General features: G+C 42.0%; 1 protein-coding gene across 6 annotated transcripts in view; it reads right to left on the reverse strand.

The window, feature by feature from the left end:
- DDX3X (DEAD-box helicase 3 X-linked) overlaps nt 1-13274 on the reverse strand; it is a 30422-nt gene extending 17148 nt beyond the window's left edge. For 2 of the 6 annotated variants that reach the window (XR_013374752.1, XM_077888329.1), the window contains exons 1-16: nt 12799-12975; nt 9900-9957; nt 7966-8013; nt 6131-6263; nt 5021-5179; nt 4837-4936; nt 4299-4434; nt 3132-3217; nt 2722-2820; nt 2454-2614; nt 1698-1842; nt 1472-1616; nt 1086-1267; nt 880-997; nt 474-627; nt 20-159 (exon numbers count right to left, since the gene is read on the reverse strand). Coding sequence is in view for 5 of the 6 variants with exons in the window: in XM_077888329.1 (XP_077744455.1) it covers nt 20-159; nt 474-627; nt 880-997; nt 1086-1267; nt 1472-1616; nt 1698-1842; nt 2454-2614; nt 2722-2820; nt 3132-3217; nt 4299-4434; nt 4837-4936; nt 5021-5179; nt 6131-6263; nt 7966-8013; nt 9900-9957; nt 12799-12843 (1909 nt within the window). In the remaining variant the exon portion in view is untranslated. Of the gene's footprint in view, nt 1-19; nt 160-473; nt 628-879; nt 998-1085; nt 1268-1471; nt 1617-1697; nt 1843-2453; nt 2615-2721; nt 2821-3131; nt 3218-4298; nt 4435-4836; nt 4937-5020; nt 5180-6130; nt 6264-7965; nt 8014-9899; nt 9958-12798; nt 12984-13129 lie in introns of those variants that run through there. The other 4 variants (XM_077888332.1, XM_077888330.1, XM_077888328.1 and 1 more) reach the window with 4 other exon arrangements.
- Between the last annotated feature and the right edge of the window lie 8303 nt (nt 13275-21577).

Here is a 21577-nt window from a genome sequence, read left to right on the forward strand (position 1 = left end):
GGTTAGAAATTCACATTACCTCCACCAAACCCTCTGCTGCTGCCGTGGCCACCTCCACCACTGCGGCTGCTGCCTGCACGGCTACTGCTGAAGCTGGAACTGCTGGCACCACTGCTTTGTCGATAGTCTCGGGCACCAAATCCTCCACTAAACCTACTACTGCAACGACAAATGTGCTGGTGGTTCACGGGGGAAGGAGTTCCAAATAACCCAATTCTTGTTAAATTTCCCAGGGTTCAAGTTCCAATTTTGCAATTCAAATGACTCCCTATCCAGCCCTATGTTCCCTAATAGTGATCTTAAAGGCTGTAGCCATGAACAGCTGGCATTAACTGTGTCAACCCCTTCCGATGCCTCTTATGCAAAGGATGAAGGCAGGCAACCAACCAAGAAATACAAAGCCCACACAACTAAATACTGGAAAAGTGAACTGTGGACACAGCTCTTTATATACCACCTGGATGCTGCCTTACCTCTTAGATCGTCCACGACTGCTACCCTTGTAGTGGTGTTCATAAGCCATGTTTTCTAACCAAGATGGCACTTCTTGTTTAGCTTCAACAAGAAGATCCAACAAATCCTTGGTAATATTTATATTCCTCTCGTTAAAGAATGAGGTGGCAAGGCCTAAACCAGTTCCAAAAAAGTACTTAAGTTAAGGTCTTCCACAAAAGCATAGTATTCTTACTTTCCTACACAGAATATTAAGTAGAATACCAAGAAAAGAGATTACAAGTCACTTGTATCGCTGAGATAGACTTTAATCACATCCCTCAGAAACCGAGAAGTGCTTAAGATTTAAGATCCTGGAAAGTTCTTGTCTGCATGCATTCCACTGAAAAACCACCACCAGACCATCAAAAGTAACCAAACACTTACCAAGGTTTCCTACACGTCCTGTACGGCCAATGCGATGTACATATTCTTCAATATCACTTGGCAAGTCAAAGTTGATAACATGTTTCACATTTGAAATGTCCAGTCCTCTTGCTGCTACCTGGAAAATAACTTTTGTTATACATGGAGCACTTAAAGCCAGAAGTTGAACATGCTGAACTCAAAAGTGAGAAGGTCTTTATACATACTGCTGTAGCCACTAAAATTGGGCTTTTTCCTGAGCGGAACTGGTGAAGGGCCTCTTCTCTGTCTCTCTGAGATCGATCTCCATGAATACTGGTACAAGCATATCCTTCATGGTACAAGAAATCCTCCAGAGAATCTGCACCTTTTTTGGTCTCCACAAATACTAATGTCAGTGAATCCTTGCCTGATTGTGAAAAATTACCAAGTTTTTGTCACTAATAGGGATTTAGTTCTTTTTACATTTAGTAAAACAAGCAAATATAAGTAAATAAAAAGCCAGGCTTTTAACAGAATATTCTGAATGGGGAGGAAAAGCAGTAAAGGGGATCCAAGTGGATTCTCATTATTACCTAAGCCACTAGAGAATGATGCTAACATTGTCATTTACCTGTTGCATTTAGAAGGTCAAGCAAAAATGACCGTTTGTCAGACTCTTCCACCCAAACTACTTTCTGTGTTATGTTCTCAGAGGTAGAGCCAACTCTTCCTACAGCTAAAAAGATATATTCATCCAAGAAATCACGAGCCAGCATCTAAAAGGGAAAAAAAATGTTTATTATCCACCGAGATCAACAAATTCCTAAGTAAATAAAAGTTGCAGCATCAAACAATACCTGTATTTCCTTAGGGAATGTAGCACTAAACATCATAGTGTGGCGGACACCCTTTGGAGGCATAGTATCTTGTTCAACTATTCTACGTATCTGAGGTTCAAAACCCATATCCAACATCCGATCAGCTTCATCTAACACCAAGTATCTGTCAAGTTTAGAATTTAAGAAAAAAGTTTTAGTGTAACTGTTATTAAAATTAATATATTCATTTTGATAGTTATATCCCTCATACTGCATGACTGGACACATGTACACAAGACCCAAGCCCAGGATTTCGGCCATCATTCACAAGCACACAGCAAAACTAGCACTTACTACTTTTCACTCTGTCCCAATCTGGTCATTCTCAGCCTCTACTAAAAGCTTGTTGATTTTCCGACATTAAAATTACAATTAGCAAACTTTTTATAAAAGAGGACTAAGATAAAACCACTTTTCAAATCTTAAAATGTCAACAATGCTGATTAACTACAAAACTGATGACCAGGGGTGCCTGGGTGGCTCAGTGTCTGAAGGCAGACACAGGTCATGGTCCCAGAGTCCTAGGATAGAGCCCTGTCCAGGTCTCCCTGCTAGGCAGGGAGTCTGCTTCTCCCTCTTCCTCCTCCCCACTGCTCATGCTGTTCTCTTTCTCAAATAAATACATAAATCTTTTTTAAAAAGAATCCATAAATTAAGCAATCCTATATTTAAAAAAACACACTAAAGGCCAGTAATTTAAAAAATTATATTTTATGCATTTAAAAATTAACATACTTGCAGAAATCTAATCCAATCTTTCCTCTTTCCATCATATCCACTAGTCGTCCTGGAGTAGCTACTAACAAGTGGCATCCACGTTCTAAGTCTCGAATCTGCTGACCTATATCAGCACCACCATAAACCACGCAAGGTCGAACTCTAGATCGGTATGAAAACTGAAAGAAAAGAAATTTTATCAATTTCAAGGCCAACTCTCACATGGTCATAAAACATTTCATTATAATCAATGAGAAAGCTAATAATCCCTGAAATGCATACTTACTTTCCTGGCTTCCTCATAGATCTGTACTGCCAATTCTCTAGTTGGTGCTAATACCAAGGAGATAGGGTATTGCTTGCGACGCCCATACCTTCCATTTTCCTAAGAAGTAATTTAAGGAAGTTATATTTGTAACATTCTTTATTAAAAAAAAAAAAAAAAAAACTATTGCAACATAATTCCCTTCTGTAATTCACTGATTATGCTTGAAAATTCATTCTCATTAAATAACTTGGAATAAGTACAAAGTTCCTTATAAAGAACTCTCAGCAGCTACCTCCAAAGTTCTATAATGTCCTATTTATAGTGGCACCTGCCTGGCTCAGTCGGTAGAGAATTGGGGTGGTGAGTTTAAGCCCCAAGTTGGGCATAAAGCTTGCTTTAAAAATAATGTCCCATTTAACAATATTTACCTTCATGGCTCTCAAAGCCTCGCCTGGACCATCTGAATAAATCTGACTTAGGATAGGCAAGAGAAACGCTGCAGTTTTTCCAGACCCTATTTAAGAGAAAGCATAATCTAATTCAACCACAGAAAAACCTGCTCATTATTTTTTAATAAGTATTGGTAGATGAGTTTAACTGCCCTATTACTAATGTTTTACTTTGCACCCAAATAAATTTTCTAAAAATTAACACCAAAGTTAAAAATACCAAGAAGTGACTTCTTTGACCCATCTGTAGGTCAGATGTAACAGAAGTCAAGAAACTAAGACCCAGCGTATTTATCTTTGTAAATAAAGCTTTGTTGGAATTCCGCCATGCCCAAGTTACAGTCCATAGGTGTTTTCACACTCCAACAGGAGAAATGAGTAAATTGGTGATAGAGACCACATGACCTATAAAACCAAAATTGTTTACTTTCTTCCCTTATAGAAGGATACCTAACTCACTTCTTTGCATTTGTATGTGTAAGAAAACAGCAATTTTGTCTCAAAAGTGAGGTCAATTTCTAACACTTCCTTGTAGGTACTGATAGTGTACAAACGATGACATTCTCACTTCCATAGGGTAGGAAAAATACCAAATGATTATTATACTTTTTTAATGGGGATGGGAGATTTGCCACTCTCATATTGGTCAAACTCACCAATATAGCAAAACTTGTACTCAATTTAGAGGCTCTAACTACATCCATTCCCAAAAGATGCGAGGTGCTCCTTTCCCACAAAGGCATCTCTTTTCCCCTTGGCCACATTCCTATGGATCACAGACTATTCTATACTCTTATCCTTATTCCAGATGCAATAATATTAATAGTTCTCATTTCCCAGCAATGCACAGACAACAATCTATCCTTATTGCAGTAATTCCAGGCTGAGGACTTTCTATAGGCTCCCCAAGACATCCCAATGAGAATACTAGTGATAACATAAAATCCAAAGGTCTAAGACAAGAAATACCAAGCCAAGTACTGCATGCCCATATTAAAGAATACCAGTTAGGCTACATCTGGGATTCATGTTTCCCTACGATACTTAGATACCCCATGTGTTTTCTTGGTACTAGTTTTACAAGAGCAAACCTAATTACAGTATTCTTGACAATTGTCAATTTTTTACTCTAGCAAGTAAACTTACCTGTTTGGGCACAAGCCATCAAGTCTCTTTTCTCTTTGATAATAGGAATAGCATGCTTTTGCACTGGAGTTGGGCGAGTATAACGAGTAAGCTCAATGTTTCCCATAATAATTTCTCCCATCTCAACATCGCTAAACTGTCAAGAAATTCAACAGAGTTAAATAGGTAGAAATGCTATCTGGAGCCATTTTTACTATACACGAATAATATGGGGGAAAAACTCCTAACAATTTGATTTGTACTTTACAGCTGCTTTAAATGAAAAAACCTATTTTGAGAAAAATCAACCTCCTCAGGCTCAATACACATTGGAGAAGTCGGGGTTCTTCCTATATTTCTATTTCCAATTATTAGCAATGTTAACACTGAACTCAATCTTCCCCTTTCCATAACCAATGAGGCATCTTTTTAATTAACTAAAAAAATAAAGCAGGCACACTCTGCATTTGCTTTTAGGAAGCCCACCTCATTTTGATGTGCTGTGGAAAAGTTTATACACGCCCCTCTGTGTCTTAACAACTCAAGCACAAATACTTACACTTTCAATATGTGGAGGACAATTGTTGCCCGTTGCCTCAACTGGAATGTCGTCGTATTTCTCAAAGTTAATCCCAGTGTTTCCTCCCGAAAAGAGTTCCCTAAAATCAAAAGATTAGTAAGTTTACTTGTTATATTAGCTAATGAGGCTTTACTCACAATTGATATACATTTCAAAAACTTACTGTTCCAAGCGTTCACTCGGTGGGAGCGGTTTTGACCAGTCATCTTCGTCTGATTTGTCACACCAGCGACTATTTCCACCCCGTTCAAATTTTCCAAAGCCACTTCTATCACCACGGCTGCCAATGCCGTCATAGTCACTCCGGCCACGATCATCAAACCTGAATAGCATAACGAACTCATCAGTATCATATCACTTAACCACTATCAGATTCCTGTATCTGTAACTACAACTGTACCAAAAGAGAAGTTGAACTGTTCATTATGGCTAACTTCAAGGATGTCAATTTTGCTTACTCTTGAAAATAAGGCTCTTTAATTAATCAGATCATATGTGTCATTTACTTAGCTTTACTTTCAAAATTAAGTATCCTTGATTTCTGTAAAATTATACAGCCTACACAGGCCTCACACATGCTGGAATTAAGAACCAAGTCTCAAATATCTGCTATCAGCACATAACTTACACCTTTATTTAAACTTCTCATCCAAAAATATTTTAGTGGTAGGAAAGAGAAGAAAACAGCACACCAAATAATTGTCCCAGTTATACTAGAATGTTGTTTAAAAGGACAATCAATTTACCTGTGTGACAGACTTTGGATAAAAGGTAGAAAATAATCCTTACCTGAATTAAAGATGTTTTTAGTTTTAGGCCTGTTTGCGAAAAATCAGGACACACAGGACTAACCACAGCTATTAGGCGCATGAGGTCAGTTCACCACTTGTGTAATCAAAAATATAAGGTGTTTAAAATTGTCATATAGAATAACCACAAAAAATCTCAACCATAGGCCATTCACTAGATAAACTTACTCCTTTAAATATAAATAAAACTAAAGAAATATAAAAGTAACGGATTTCATTACACCTGGGGCATTCTTATTCTCATCTAATTTCTACGTAACAAGTTCAATTTAGTAAGAAAGACCTCTTATAACTAGGAAAATAGGATTATATAGACATAATGCTTAACATCCAAATAGGTGGTCTATTAAGGGGGAAAAAAATCATGCTTTAATGGTCAGAGTAAAAGAATGAGTACTCATCAAATTAAAGACCAATTCCTGAATTGCATACACAAGACACAAAGATCAATAAAAATCACTTACCTTCCCCTTGATCCACTGCCACGATCACTAAAGAAACTAGACTTCCCTCTTGAATCACTACGAGATCCAAAACTGCTGTACGCATCCTTATCTTTACTAGAACTCCACCCTGAACTGTCTTTATCGTAGAATCCTTCAATAAAAAAAAAAAAAAAGCAAACCCATTTTTTTATTAATCAGAAGTTTACAATACCTAGGTCTCTGAATTTAAAGCCCTCTACTACTATCTTATCTCTGTGAACTGGAAAGATAATGGAAATATTCCTATCATGGTACTAGAAGACAACCAAGATTTAGAGCTGGTTCACAATGGCACACAAAATTGTTCAGATTTTTATTTCTCCACTAGAAAATACTGTGCACTAAATGGAGCAATTTGACAGTCTACAAGTGTTATAAATGAATAAAATACCACCTCTGAAAAGGACAATAGCCTTGCCTATAAAAAAAAAATGTTTTAAGTCCACCACAATTACCATTCATTTTATAGATGTGTATGAGTTTACACTAGGAAAGTTACCACTGCTTCAATGTTTCTTAGAGGTGACGTTTATTTGCATTCCTAAAGGTGTCAGATTACTTGATTTGATACAGTATTTTCCAGCTTCAAAAGTAAAAAAGTAGAACAATGCTCTGTTCACATGAAATATACTCTCAGACAAAAATCAGGAATATCTAGAAAAAAAGGGAAGTGCTCATCCCTTTACACTACTGGTGTAGGCAGATTCCTAGGGTACAACTATAAACATTCAACAGAGAATGAAAAATGTGTGAATTAGCCCAACAGGTAGAGGGTTTAAAGACTAGTAGTAGAGGATTTAAACTAATTTCAATAGCACTTCATTAAATAGAGATTGTTTATAAGTTACTTTCCTTCAGCCTAATGCCTCTACCATTAGCCAGTCAGGTGATCGACAGCCTTAGCTAGCAATAAGAAAACTGAATTACATGTCTAGCCTTCTTCCAGTTCTAAAACCTCTGATACTGCCTCTTCCCTTTGATCTCTCCCTGCAATCAAGAGGGAAAAGCACTAAATAGGTATGGAGCCAATTTTAGCTAGAACACTTTAAGAATGAGAGAATCTAAGACAAAATATGCAGTAACTAGGAACAATGATACTATAGTTAAGAAACTATAATACAGATTTTATAGCCATTTATCACCAAGGACAGGGAAGCTACTATAAAGACTGAACGTGCACATGAAGGAATGACAGCAAACCCCAAGTTTCTGGGATTTCTTCACCCTTCCAATTCTGTCTTAGCATCTTCCCTTAACCTTTAGTTTTCTAAAACTTCATTTTTCCTCCAAGCCTCAGATCACCTATTTTATGAATATACAGCACCCAAACAATCGTCCCATAACGAATTATCTACTAGTTATCACTACATTACAAACATAACCATTAGTTTCAGACAAAACTTTTCAAATGAAGCAGTTAAACCCAAGGAGATGAAACCAGAGAGTCACTCCCAACTTTGGGAGCATGCCCAGTGTTATGATCTGTTTATAATCTGTTAACTATTCTGCAATAACCCATCTTTCGACAGTTTTGCAAAACACAAATAACTGGGTTATCACCATGCAATTTGGTTTACATAGTAGGATGCCTACTCACCTTTTTCAAATTGAAATCACGATGTAAATAATTATAATCACAAAGTACACCAGTAAATTTATACAAAACCATGCCCTTGGCCACAAAGAAATCTGACATAGCAAACAGAAAATTTTCCACTGTGTGACTTTAGAGGAGTTTTCCCAAAGTGCCTCATTTTTCCCTAGGCTTCAACTTCTAAACACAAGAATTAGGTCCACCAAGTTACTTGACTTACCTTTAGTAGCTTCTCTATTCCTTAAATGAGGAGGAATATAGCGCCCCTCTAGAAAAAAAAAAAAAATACAAAATTAAATGCCAAAACTTCAAGTTAAAGCTTTTTACCAAAATTCAGGCTACTAAAAAATGCTCTTGGAAAAAACTTTTTTAGGATCTAGCCTTCCAGTCTGACTGAGAGGGAAAAAACGAATCTGTTTTTACTTTAAATGGTTATTGCTTTTTAAGAACTTTAAAAAGGGAAGGGGAAGACAAAGTTTTAGTAAATAAAAATCCTTATCTTGAAATCCACAAATAAATATAACTTGCCACTAGTGGTTAATGTAACACAAGTTTTTTTTAAAGGCCAATTATTATTTTTAAAAAAATAAAATAAAAAAATAAAGGCCAATTATTCCAGAGAACAGTCATAAACAGAAACTGTTACAACATAAATATTACCATAACAACCTAAAACAATTGTAAAAAATCATGCAATTAGACACTAAGAGGCTTTTTTGTTTCCATCCAGTTAAGTTCCCCAAAAAAGACTACGTATTAAGGAAAAACTGCAAAGGCAAAAGAATTTCAAGGAACCGAGAGTTTTAATTTTAACTTGGGGTTTGAGGAGTCTATAGTCAACTGTTGTTCTGTACACGCAGGCAAGACAACAGTCTAGACGATGGATGAGAAGCAAAAGCAAATAATGTATATCCACCAAGTAAAGGAAAGCCAACCTGCTCTAGTACTAATAAATCGCAATTTTATACTTTCTTTTCCAACTTTTGGGTAGAATTAAAGATCTCTATTAGGATGATCAACTCTTAAAAGATCTTTTAACATGGCAAATAACGTGAAATATAAAAAAAATACCAAGTAACTCTATGCCCCCAGTGAGGCCCTTCTTGCCTAAAAATGAGGCCACATCCTTTACCACCTAACGGTGCTTGAGAAAAAAAAAAAAATTAATGCTTCCACTTCCTACAGCCTATATCCATTTCCCGCCTCCTTTGGGGCAGGGTGGGGGAGTTATAGAAAGAGACTTGACCTAAAGGAATCTGAAGCAGGTCTACTGCCAAATAATAAACCACCTATACTGGGGCACCTGGGTGGCTCAGTGGTTGAGCGGCTGCCTTTGGCTCAGGTCATGATCCCAGGGTCCTGGAATGGAGTCCCTCATTGGGTTCCCCACAGGGAGCCTGCTTCTCCCTCTGCCTCTCTCTGTGTCTCTCATGAATAAATAAAATCTTTAAAAAAAAAATAAATTCAAAAAAATCACCTATACCTTAATACTAATCTGTAACAAATCTTTAAAAAACTCTGAAAAAATAGAATGAAATAAAACTTTTATACCTAACTTTTCAAAAAAAAATGATTCACTTCAGCATTTAAAATCCTAACCATCTCAAGATTCAGTATAGCCTTGTTCGATCATCAAGTCTCATGTTCTTCACAGGAAAGGGTTAACTGTAGCTAACGAACGTTGAATGTTCCCTTTACTGGATTTAATTCTGGTAAATTCACTGTAACAGGAATAAACACATTCCCACAACCTCTTTAAGTTGGGCTAGAGATTCATAATGGACATAAACTCTTCCAAAGATAATTTGTGCGTTGTATCAAGTTTTTTTTTTTGTTTTGTTTTTTGTTTTTTTTTAATTCATGAGAGACACAGAGAGAGAAGCAGACACAGGCAGAGGGAGAAGCAGGTTCCATGCAAGGAGCCCGACATGGGACTCGATCCTGGGTCTCCAGGATCACGCCCTGGGCTGAAGGTGGCGCTAAACCACTGAGCCACCTGGGCTGCCCCTATCAAGTTCTTTTTAATGATTGTTTGTACTCAAGAATCTGAGACCCTTTTATTATCAAAAGGCCACAATGCTTCTAGTAAGTCCAATGAAACACTAAATTATTAAAGCTCTAATAGTCAAGAAATCCATAAAATGGTTTACTTACTGCTTGCTGTACTTCCTCCACTCTGATTATCTGAAGAGTTCAGGTCTAGGCCAGCAAACTAGAAGAGAGTTTTAAATGGTTAGCAGCTCGCGTGCTGAAATATTACACTAAGAGAAAACTAGTCCTGTCCTCTAACATTGAATAAACCCTAGTTGCCCTGCCTGCTTAATGGGGCTGATGTGAAACTTGTCTAAGCAAACACAAAATAGCAGTAACTGTTTATACTCTAGAAACCAGCACACTAGGATGCTGGTGTTACTACCTGGTAAAAGTTGGATCCAAATTTAAGTCATTTGACTAAAAATGAATTTTTCCTGTAACATTTTCCATAGTAAAAGTTCCAAGAAACTAAAATTATTTTAAAATGTCAAATAGGCAAAGGAATTCATTTTCTACTCCAATCACATTTGACATTTCCAATGCCAACTTTCTACTTGGAATATTTTAAGCCTATGGAGCACGCTTTTAAAAAGACAAATTTTAACTGACCATTTGTCCTTTTACCCCTAATATTGCACAAGCATTTTTAATTATGGGAACACTCTTAAAAACTAACTAGATATTACCTATTTATTCTCTCATTTTCAAGACTGAGATTAGGTTCAGAAGACTTTGGACATAAATGGCACAAATGATATTCAATGTTTTTAAAGAGAACACATTTCACTACTTTTAATCTCCATTTCTACTCTCCTTCACTGGAAGCTCTAAACCTAAATATTCTACAAAAAGATCTGCTATGTTCTCATTCTGTTACGACTAACCAGAAACTACTGCAAGCAATACCAGGGGGAAAAAACTGTGTCAAAAGAGACACTTTTTTTTTTTTTTTTTTTTTAAAGAAAGCCACAAAAGACCAAATCACACAGTACTGATGTCACAGAGGTGATATTAAGTCTTCTGTTAAAAGCTCAAGACGGATACGGTCAAATTGCAAGCATCATCAGTGGAATCACTGAAAACTAGAAGCAGATGCTAAATCTTAAAAAGAAATTAAGTATGGTTAAGACTTTTGGGCACCTCGCTTCCATACTTTGAATTAGCAATGTTGCCTGCTTTCTGTTACAAGAGACTGATATTTAAATAAAGCCCAACGGGAATAAATATTCCTTTTGCACTTGCTACAGTACAAGTTTTGTTAATTTTACACTGGGCAAGAGCGCTTTAAAGGATACTGTAAACTGAGAATTAAATTGTTGCAATTTTGTTATGAATTTGCTTGCTGCCTGTTTCTAACTAGTCTACTTTTTAATTATATCACAAATAAGGTTCATTCCTGCCTATAATCTTTTTAAACCGGCACCACCTATATAGAAAATGCTAAAATTGGGGATAGCCTGTGCTCTTGACAAGATATTCTATGTGCTTCATTCAACATTATGACGTGTCAGCAATTTGAAGGATGTAACTGATTCATTAATGGGGGGGAAATGCTCCCAGAGAAACAGGTCGTTAAGTCTCTACAAATGTATTACACACGACTACATTAAAATCTATCAATTTGTGTCACTAAACTTCGTTTCAGGATTTTTCCAGAGTTCGTGGTTAAACAAAACTTTACTTAAAATCTCCAAACATCCCACCGAAAAGCTTATCCGAAGCACGGTGCCTCTGTTGCAGAGGAATGCAGACTCCTTCCACCGAAGCCCATAGCCCCTTCTCGCTCAGAGCATACGTCCTCCTCTAATCTACCCCCAAAGCTTTAGAAAAAGGGATTCCGGTTAAGATGACAGACCCGGAGTTCTGACCTATTTCACAATTTCACTGCACAGGCAGCAACAAGTCAACAACGAAACTGTTTATTTCCCCCAAGCTACATTCCGGGTATTTTTCCTCCGGCTGATTCCTGGATCAAACGTCACTAAAACACGGGAACGGTCATACAACCCGAGGTACCGCCCAAAACAACGCGCGACCCTCGCTAAATCTTCACACAGACTATCTGGATCAAGTAAGGAAAAGGAGCCGCTCCAAGTCCCTAATCTCCCTGAAGTCTCCCCGCCGCGTTCAATCTCTATCTAGAGCCCAGCGCCACCGCGCACGCAGGGACCCATTACTCCCTCCCCTTCCCCCCCACTCCTCCCCGAAATCTTCTGCGTCACAAAACTTTCCACTCCGGAAACGCGGCCTCGGCCGCCGCGGCACCCAACATGCCATGGCCCCTGCGGAAACTGAGCCTGAGAGAAAAGGCCTACGGAAGGAAGCCCGGGAGGAACAACATGCCATTCCATCTTCCTTTCCTGGCCCTAGTCAGCCCGGGACCCGCTCTCTCCCGCTAGTGGGCCGCAGCGCCGCCCAGGCACCCAGCCCCACACAAAGGCGGCCGCCGCCATTACCCCGAGCGAAGGCCACCCCCCCGCACCGCCCCCTCCTACATTCCAGGGCCGCGTCCCTCCAGCTCACACGCACACGCACACCAATGCCGCTGCGCGCTCGCGCGCGCGCACACACACACCGACGCCGCCAAGTCTCTGGGACAGGAATCCAGGCGGCGCGCGCAATGAGTCGAAAGACCAAGAGGCCAAAAAGGTCCCCGTTCGCGCACCGCCATACCACACACCCCGCCACCACCCCTGGGTCACTAACCAGTCGAGGTTCGCGCGTGCGCGTCTCGGCGAGAGCGCGCGCACCCCCTCCCCCTCCACCCGCCTGCGCACGCACACACAAAAGCCGCCATTGTGCTCGGCCCAGGGACAATACCGCGGGCCAGGCCGGAGCCCCGGCCCGAGCGAGAGCCATAACCAGTATTTCTGCCACCTTCCCGTCCCTCCACAGTTGCAAAACACTGACACTGGCCAGCCTGAGGCACTCAGGAAATGGGAACTAAGAGTGCCAGTTAGCGCTGCGCCATAAGCCAAGTTAGGTCAACAACCATCCCGGTAGGCTCCTTGCAGCTCACCTGCTGGTCCAGCCCGAGCGCATTTTCCACCGCCACATGACTCATCCCTGAAGAGTACCGAGAACTCGGAGTCTTCCTCTGCTGAGTGAGTGTGTTAGAATCACCGCGAAGGCCCTCTCACGGGAGAACTGCGGCTCTGGAGCGCACGGCGCGACCACGGATCTAATATACCCACTCGAAAGGCTGCTACGTCAGCACGTAAGACGTAGGCCCGCCCTCTCACACCCGCACTCCCCCTGCCGCTGTGACTTCTGCCTAGCTACTGCGCGCTGGTTAAGTCCAAACCTCGCGTGATTTCCGATTCAGTCCCGTCCCTGGCTTGTCGTCCTACCTTGGAGTTCAGCGCGCCAAATGCTGCCCTAGTTCCCTTGAGCTTCAGTTCCCCTGTTCTCCGCTGATACCCTAGCCTGTCTTTGAGTTCTTGAGATCTCGCGATAACTCGTGTCCCGTTTTCCGCCTGCGAGGTCTTAAGTTTAACCTAGGCCTCTTTACTGTTTTTCTCCCTGTGTTCCCAGTTGTTGTTCTTTTCGGTTGCGCACTCGTTCTTTTTTCTCTGAGTCCTCGGGCTTGGGGGCGTCTGGAGATTTCTTAGAATTAACCAGCCCTTGCTCTTCCTCGGGCAGCCTCCGCGAAACCGGAGTCAGGCAAAAGAAAGCCCGAAGCTGGGAGGACGGCGGGTCACGTGACCGCAGGTGTTGATCGCGGTGGCCATTTTGTGAAGCTGGAAGCCTTGGCCTCAATTGAGTGCTTGAAATGCGGGGGGGTGGGGGGGAGGGGACAGGAGAGGGAAGAGGGGAAAATGGGGGAAGAAGGGGAAAAGGAGGAGGGGGGAGAGGAGGAGGAAGGAGGGGGGAATAGTGACTGGGGCGGGAGTGCTGGGGATCTGGGGACGAGGGCTGGTGGCCCGACGCTTAACTGCTGGGTTGCCTAGGCAGCGGGGGCACCGCCTAGGAACGCAATAGCCCCTCCTGTTTCATCCGCGGTGAGGAAACAATGAGGCAATCAGGCGCTGAACCTGAGGCGGTGCTGGCGTACCCTCCCGGGACCCTGGCCCTCCGTGGGAACAACGGCGACATTAGGCCCCTCCTTTCCTCCCGCGGGGCGCTCATGAGGCTTGCAAACGGCCCTCCCAGAGTCGGCAGTGTTTGTGGCTAGGCGCAGTTAGGGCCTGCCGAAGAACGTGTTACGGCGTTATCTGCTTGGGGTGGGGGTGGCCCTCAGGCCCCTGCAGTGAATGAGGGATGGCAGGAAATGAGTTTCTGCCGCCGGAGGAACCCCTTCTTGTGGCCCCCTCCGAAGCAGGCTACCCCTAGTTCTTTTTTTTTTTTTTTTTTACCCCTAGTTCTTGATTCAATGACACAGACCCTTAAATAGAAGAAAATGTGTTGACTAGTAGATCCCCGGCTTTAAGCGAGCAGCCGCGCGTACGTGGTTCTTAAAAACGCTTTTCCCCCCTCTCTTCTAACCTTCAGACTGACAGAATTAAATAATATACAGGGTTTTCCACCATCCCTCAAAGGGTCTTCTGCCAGAATTCAAATAACTAGTGCTCATCGCATAAATTACCACGTAGCTTCTCTCCCTTTCAGATTTTTAAAATTGAAACTGAAATTCTAACGAGATGGGAGATAACATAACACTTGTGTCCCGGCAAGTTGCTTAACTGCTTTGGGTCTCCATTTCCTCATCTATATAAGGAGTTGACTGGGCTACATAAACCCTGTAGAAGACTCCATTCCTTTTTATGACAACCGCTTGTTAACGCCCCCTTTAAACATGCTGAAATAACAAATCATAGATAATATAACCTAAACCTGACAACACACAATTTCAAAAAACGTGACCTAACTGTAGAATAAAAATGATTGTAACAAAACGATGTACTTTAATGTGTGAATGCTCCCGCCCGACGACGCTAAGCGATGATAGACCCCTGCTCAGGGTGATCAACAAACGCAAACGGAAATAGTGTTTTCGCAACTCAAGTACGGTGAGCAGCATTGCCACTGCTGACCTTTTCCAAAATGATGGAAGTGTTGGTAATGGTTGAAACAAAACAGTAACATTTTCTCTCAATTGTTACAGTACATTCATAGAGATTTCAATGTTACATCGAAAGTAGGCGAGAATATTTCTATGTGTAAAATAGTTCCAGGCTTTAGGATGAGCTACTTTTTCCTTTATGTGAATGTCCAGCGGGTCAATTCTTTGCAGCACGGAACTGACCAACGTTGTAAAACATCTAGCTTGCCTAGTTCCTGGCAACTAAATGCCAATAGTTGTGCTAGTCATTGTGACAACCAAAAATACAGATATCCACAATGCCCCCCCTTGAGAATCATTAAGCTTAACGACCATTTAGGGTCCCTTTCAGCCCTGACATTTGTGAATTCTCACGGAGCATTGGTGAGGTGTTTCTGCTTGGTCTGCTTTCGGTTTCCTTTTAATATAGACCAGGGTAAACAGGTTGAAAAGGTATAGTTCTGACAGTTCGAACTGCAAATAGCAACAATGGGATATCCTGATATCCTCGGTTCTGGGCCTTGTTTTACATTTCAGTAGAGCCGATGTACAGGGTACCACCATGGGAGTACCTAAAAGAATTAAAATATACAGCAGTTTCCTATTTTCAATTAACCCCTGCTCATAGCATACTCAGTTCAAGCCACTAGGGTGTTTTGTTAATCAATATGTTATAATTGGAATATCAAATTGGAAAGGAGGCCAGGAAACATACAAAGCTTTGTCTTCAAACACATTCACTCTGAAAAAGTATGATGTGCACACTTGAGGTAGCTAAATGAGCCAACTTTCATAACACTCCGAAGGACTCTTCCACTAAACGGTTATTTGCATATCTTCTCCACATGGCAGTCATTTGCAAATTTTATTTGAAGTAACCTAAAAAGGGTTAGGAAAAGCTGAAACCAGGGAAACATTTTTGCATTCTCACTTCCTTACATTCCCAGACATTCTTAAGTTGATGGCCCATGTTGAAGCAAATATACTCTTTGCACCACCCCATCCCCTTCCCCCCTCCCTAGAGACAGCTGAGCAGACAAAAGCCTAAAAACTGCGGATCCTTTAACTGGCAGTTCAGATTCCTGCTTCGCTGCTGACCAGCTGTGTGACTGGGGGCAACTTACTTGAGAGCTCCGTGCCTCAGTTTCCTTATCTATAGTTAGAAGAAAACTAGTTAATGTCTCGAGGATCCTGGCTGGCTCAGTCGGGAGAGCATGCGACTCTTAATCTTGGGGTCATTGCTTCAAGCCCCATGTTGGGTGTAGTGATTACTAAAAAAAATAAGAAATAAAAATAAATAGTTTCTGTCTCAAAAGGTGGTTGGGATTCAGGGGCTAGTGCATGAAAATGCTTTGCGAGGAGTGAGAAATTAGCACATGGTCGATATAAGTATGTATACACTTGTCTCTGTCCCCATTGTCTTAACTCTTCTAGCAGAGTGAGTTGCTCTGGCACCCACTGTTTAAGCCGATGCACCCACTGTTTAAGCCACTGATACATTCACCGTGTTGTGCTGCGGTTCTGAGTGAGCCCACAGAGAAGAGGGAACTTGTCACAACTCTGCACTGCCCAATAGATGTTTGATGATGAGTAATTAGTGCAAATGCCCGCCCTGGGCAAGTTGTTGTAATATGGGGCACGTTAAGGAATCTAAATCCATCATTTTGCTTCCGCAAATAGTTTTAAGTAAATTCCATCACCATTCTCTGAGACTAAGATAAACTGAAATCACATTATCGTGGTGCAAAGAAATAATGTGCCCAAAAAACCTAAAACCTTGCAGAAAGATAATCAGACTATTTTGCAGCTTGAAGAAAGGTGATAGGAAAAGGGATTCTAAGAGCTAGAAACCTCAGAGCCTTTTTGTGAACCTTCGCGATTACCAGTAGTTTTTCTGCAAGGTCCAGAGGAAAGATCTCCTAGGTCCAACTGCCCCATCCTTCCTTTTAGTGTGGATAGGGAATAAGGTTCGGGGAGGGCGGAACTCCCCTGTAATCAGAAGGATAATTACTAGGTGTGGAAGTAAAAGCATCGCCCACTGAGTTTCCTTTTATGTTTTCAAGTGTAATAGCCTTTTTGAGTTTCTGTTTGTTTCGGGCTCCCAATAAAGCAGATCAGCTTCCACTGCCAGCTAATTTACAGTACAGTTAACCCTAGAGCAACAGGGCTTTGAATTGCGCGGTCCATTTATTCATGGATCTTTTTACAGTACAGGACTATCAATGTATTTTCTTTTTTTAAGATTTTATTTATTTATTTGAGAAAGAGAGAACATGTGTGAGAAAGAGAGAGCACAAGCAGAGGGAGGGGCAGAGGGAGAAGCAGACTCCCCACTGAGTTGGAAGCCGGTTTGGGGCTTGATCCTAGGGGATACCGGATCGTGACCTCAGCAGAAGGCAGACATTTAACCAACTGAGCCACCTAGGTACCCCTATATTTTCTTATGATTTTTTTAAAGTAAACTCTACACCCAATATGGGGCTCAACATCTCTACCAACTGGGCCCACCAAGCGCCACTTCCTTATGATTTTAATGACGTATTCTTTTCTCTAGCTTACTTTATTCTAAGAATACAGTATGTAATACTATATAAATGTTAATCAACTGTTTGTTATCAGAAAGGCCTCTGGTCAGTAGTAACCTATTAGTGGTAAGGTTTGGGGGCAGGCGAGAGTTACATGTGGATTTTAAACTGGTCAGGAATCCGCGTCCCTAATCCCTACATTCTTCCAGGGTCAATTGTGATTAGGAAGATATTACTATGGAAGCTGATAAAAGTTCTAAAGGGAAAAGAAGAGTCTTAGACTTTGAGATATTGCTGTACACTCTTATTCTCCGAGGGTCAGGGCTGGTACATTCAAAACTAGGCATGATTTGGGCAATTATATTCCCAAGTAGCAGATCTGGCCTGGAATTCACTTTCCTCCCACAAAGATGGCAAGATGAAAAACCAAGCTACGTGGAGGGTATCTTCACTACCACTAACACTGCTGAAAACATTTTCAAACAGAAAAACCCAGTGTATTTCTGCCTCCGTTCGTGCAAGGTGACTAGCCAGTACAAAGGATAAATAGGAAAGCCTTGGGTGGAGGCTCTGAGCTGGAAGAACGGGAGGGGCGGGGACAACGAGGCTGCCTTGTCTAGGGAAAGAGGAGGACTCTTGGAAATACAACGAAAGGGGTCACATGCCTCCAAGATTCCACGCTGCGTCTTAGGTAATGGCATCTTTAGCAGTCTTTCTCTCTCGGGCAATCCAGAACTTAGCCAGAACCTCACAGTCACTGTCCTGTGTTGGAATTACGCACTCTGTGCTTTGTAAAACTCACTAATTATTTCCCCCACCCCCTCCTGCTTTGGTGATTATTGCCGTCGTTTTACAGACCTTGGTGGCTGCTAGGTTTAATCATTTTTTAAGTGTTTTAGACCTTTTCAACGTTTGAATTTTGATTTCTTTAAAGACCTCTTGCTAGGACTGTCAATGAGATTGTGATTTAGAATAAGAAATACGTATTTGGTCTTTGACCCCCATTCCGCGGCACTGAGCTCCTAAAACCCTTGGAATTTCCTGTGAAAAGAGTGAGTGATAAAGGTCTTTTGTTAGGTTGATGAAGTGACTTTTGGAAAGTGCCTTAGGGTGGGCGCTGGTTGGCAGGTTGGACCTCTCGGTCCCAATCTGCCCACCTGGGAGGGGGCGGGGAGCTGGAGGTTAAATTCAACCCCCAATGGCCAATGATTTAATCGTGCCTATGTAACAAGCCTCCATAAACACCCAAAAAGGCTGGTTCAGAGAGTTTCTGGGTTGGTGAGCCCGTGGGGATGTGAGGAGAGTGGCAGGGTCCTGCAGAAGATGTGGAAGCCTCCCTCTCTTTCTCCCCGCCCTTGCCCTGTGCATCTCTTTTCCATCTGGCTGTTCTGAGTTACATCCTTTTATAATAAACTGGCGATCTATTAAGTGAAACCCTTCTCTGAGCTCTATGAGCCGCTCCAGCAAATTATTTGAACCAAAGGTGGGGATTGTTGGGAGCTCCGATCTGTGGCTGTTGGTCAGAAGCACAGGTAATAATCTGGATTTGTGACATCTGAAGTGGGGGACAGGGGGCAATCATGTAGGACTGCACCCTTACCCTATAGGATCTACCTGGAGACAGCATCAGAAAGAATTTGAATGTAGGGCTCCCAGCCGGTGTCAGAATTGCCTGATGGTATAGAAAAAAAAAAATTACACATTATAATTGGGAGTCAAAATCATACTGTCCAGCCCATTGTACTCTATTAATGTAGAATTGTGTACTTAGGCAGAACCCGAACCCTCTTCCTGAGGGAGTCTTCCTCCATGTTGGCCATCCTAATGTTACGAACCAAAAGGCAGGAAAGATTTATCATGGAAATTCAGTTTCATCACAGTTGTGAGTGTCACCACCCACACAGGGCAGATGAGCCCTCCTGGAATGTGGAGACCCACAAGGAAAATGCTTTGAAACACTTCTTTCACATTTTCTGGGAAGATGGAGCTGCATTTTTCATGGTCTGGTTTTGTGTGTCTGTTCAGAAGCACGGTTCTAAAATGCCTCATACGTATTATTAGCTCATCTAATCCTCACGGTGGCTCTAGAAGAGAGGAGAACCAGCCCTGCCTTGCGCACAGACAGAAAGCCCAAGGACATGCTGTCATTGACAGGCCTGGCAATTGGTGGACACCAGCGGAAGTCAAATCAGCCCATGAAGCTAGGGCCCCACACACCATTAACCAGGGCCCTTCCTACACCTCAAACTTGGCAAGTCCTAAACAGGATTCCCCATCAGCTCCCAAACCACTTGAGTCTCTGGCTTTTTTTCTTTTTTCTTTTTTCTTTTTTTTTCTGGCTTTTATCTCACATGGAGGCATCATCATTTCACACACCCAGACTTAAAACCTCAGTGATTTTTTTTGGACTCCCATTTCTCTTCTAGCCTACCTGTGATCCATAAGCAGACCATTCCTCCTTCCCACATTGTGCCTCTCCAACTAGTCTTGTCCCACTGCCTCGTTGAGGCTCTTACTTACCTTTACATCAGTAGGGAGTAATCTCTCTCTCTTGCAGGAGTGCCACTTTCAGAATATACATGTTTATAAGAATTCTCCCCGATAGTTCGAGCTTTGCTCAAGCCTGATCTTGATTATGCCAGAAACTTCCTCCCTGCTCTTCCTGCCTCACTCTTTCTCCTCTGCCCCATCCTTTACAAGTCTGTCCAAGGTTTTTCTTTTTTTTTTTTTTTTAAGATTTTATTTATTTATTTGAGAGAGAGGGCGCATGCGTGAGGTGGTGAGGGGCAGAGGGAGAGGGAGAAGCAGACTCCCCGCTGAACTGGGAGCCCATCATGGGGCTCTCGATTCCAGGACCCTCGGGTCATGACCTGAGCCAAAGGCAGACGCTTAATGGACTGAGTCACGCAGGCACCTCAAGTCCAGGTTTTTCTTACAACAGTCTTATTGTGCCACTTCCCTGCTCAAAACACTTTGACACCTCCCATTCAAGCCCCAATCCCATTTTCTCCTGTCCCCAACCATTCCTCACCCCTCTTGTCCACCTCGTCCCCTCACCACCCCTCCCCACAATCCCCAGCGCCGTCCTCACACTTTGTGCTCCTCCACTGAACTGCTCATTATTCTCCAAACATACTCAGCACAAAGCCCACCTCTGTTCCCTGGTTCACAACGATTCCTTCACACAAAATGTTCTTCCCCCGTGTTCCTGCCTCTTAAATGAACCTACACACACACACACACACACACACACACACACACGTGCACCCATACAGTCTGTGAGGGTGAATTTTAATATGTCAACTTGGCCAGATCACAGTACCCAGATATCTGGCCAAACTCAGTCTAGGTGTGGCTGTGAAGTTGTTTTTCAGATAAGATTAACATTGAAGGGTGCCTGGGTGGCTCAGTAGGTTAAGCATCTGCCTTCAGCTCAGGTCATGGTCCCAGGGTCCTTGGAGCGAGGCCTGCATTGGACTCCTTGTTTGGTGGAGAGTCTGCTTTTCTTTTCTTTTCTTTTCTTTTCTTTTCTTTTCTTTTCTTTTCTTTTTTTCTTTTCTTTTTTTTTAAAGATTTTATAAATTTATTCATGAGAGACAGAGACACAGGCAGAGACACAGGCAGAGGGAGAAGCAGTCTCCTCAGAGGGAGCCCGATCCGGGACTCGATCCCAGAACCCCAGGATCACACCCGGAGCCAAAGACGCTCAACCCCTGAGCCATCCAGGCATCCCAAGAGAGTCTGCTTTTCCCCTCTCTCGCTCCCCCTGCTTGCGCTGTCTCTCTGGCAAATAAATAAATTCTTTTTTTTAATTAAAATTTATTTTTTTAAAAGATTAATATTTAAGTCAGTAGACTTTGAATAAAGCAGATGACCCTCCATAATGTAGGTGAGGCATATCTAAGCAATCGAAGGCCTTAAGAGGAAAAAGACTGAGGCTCCCCAAAGAAAAGGAAATTCTGTTAGCAGACAGCCTTTGGACTCAAGCTGCAACATCAACTCTTCCCTGGGGCTCTAGCCTATTGGCCTACCTTGTAGATTTCTGACTTGCCAGCCCCACAGTCATGTGAGCCCATTTCTTAAAATCAATCTCCAGATCGATCAATCGATCAATCAATCCTCTTGGTTCTGTTTCTCTGGAGAACCATGACTAACACAGTTTCTGCCTGCTTTGTGTTCCTACGCCCTTTTTCCATTCCCATTATTGCCTGTCTTATATAATATGCGATTGT

This window comes from Canis aureus, chromosome X (genome assembly GCF_053574225.1).
Source record: "Canis aureus isolate CA01 chromosome X, VMU_Caureus_v.1.0, whole genome shotgun sequence".
Taxonomy (NCBI): domain Eukaryota; kingdom Metazoa; phylum Chordata; class Mammalia; order Carnivora; family Canidae; genus Canis; species Canis aureus.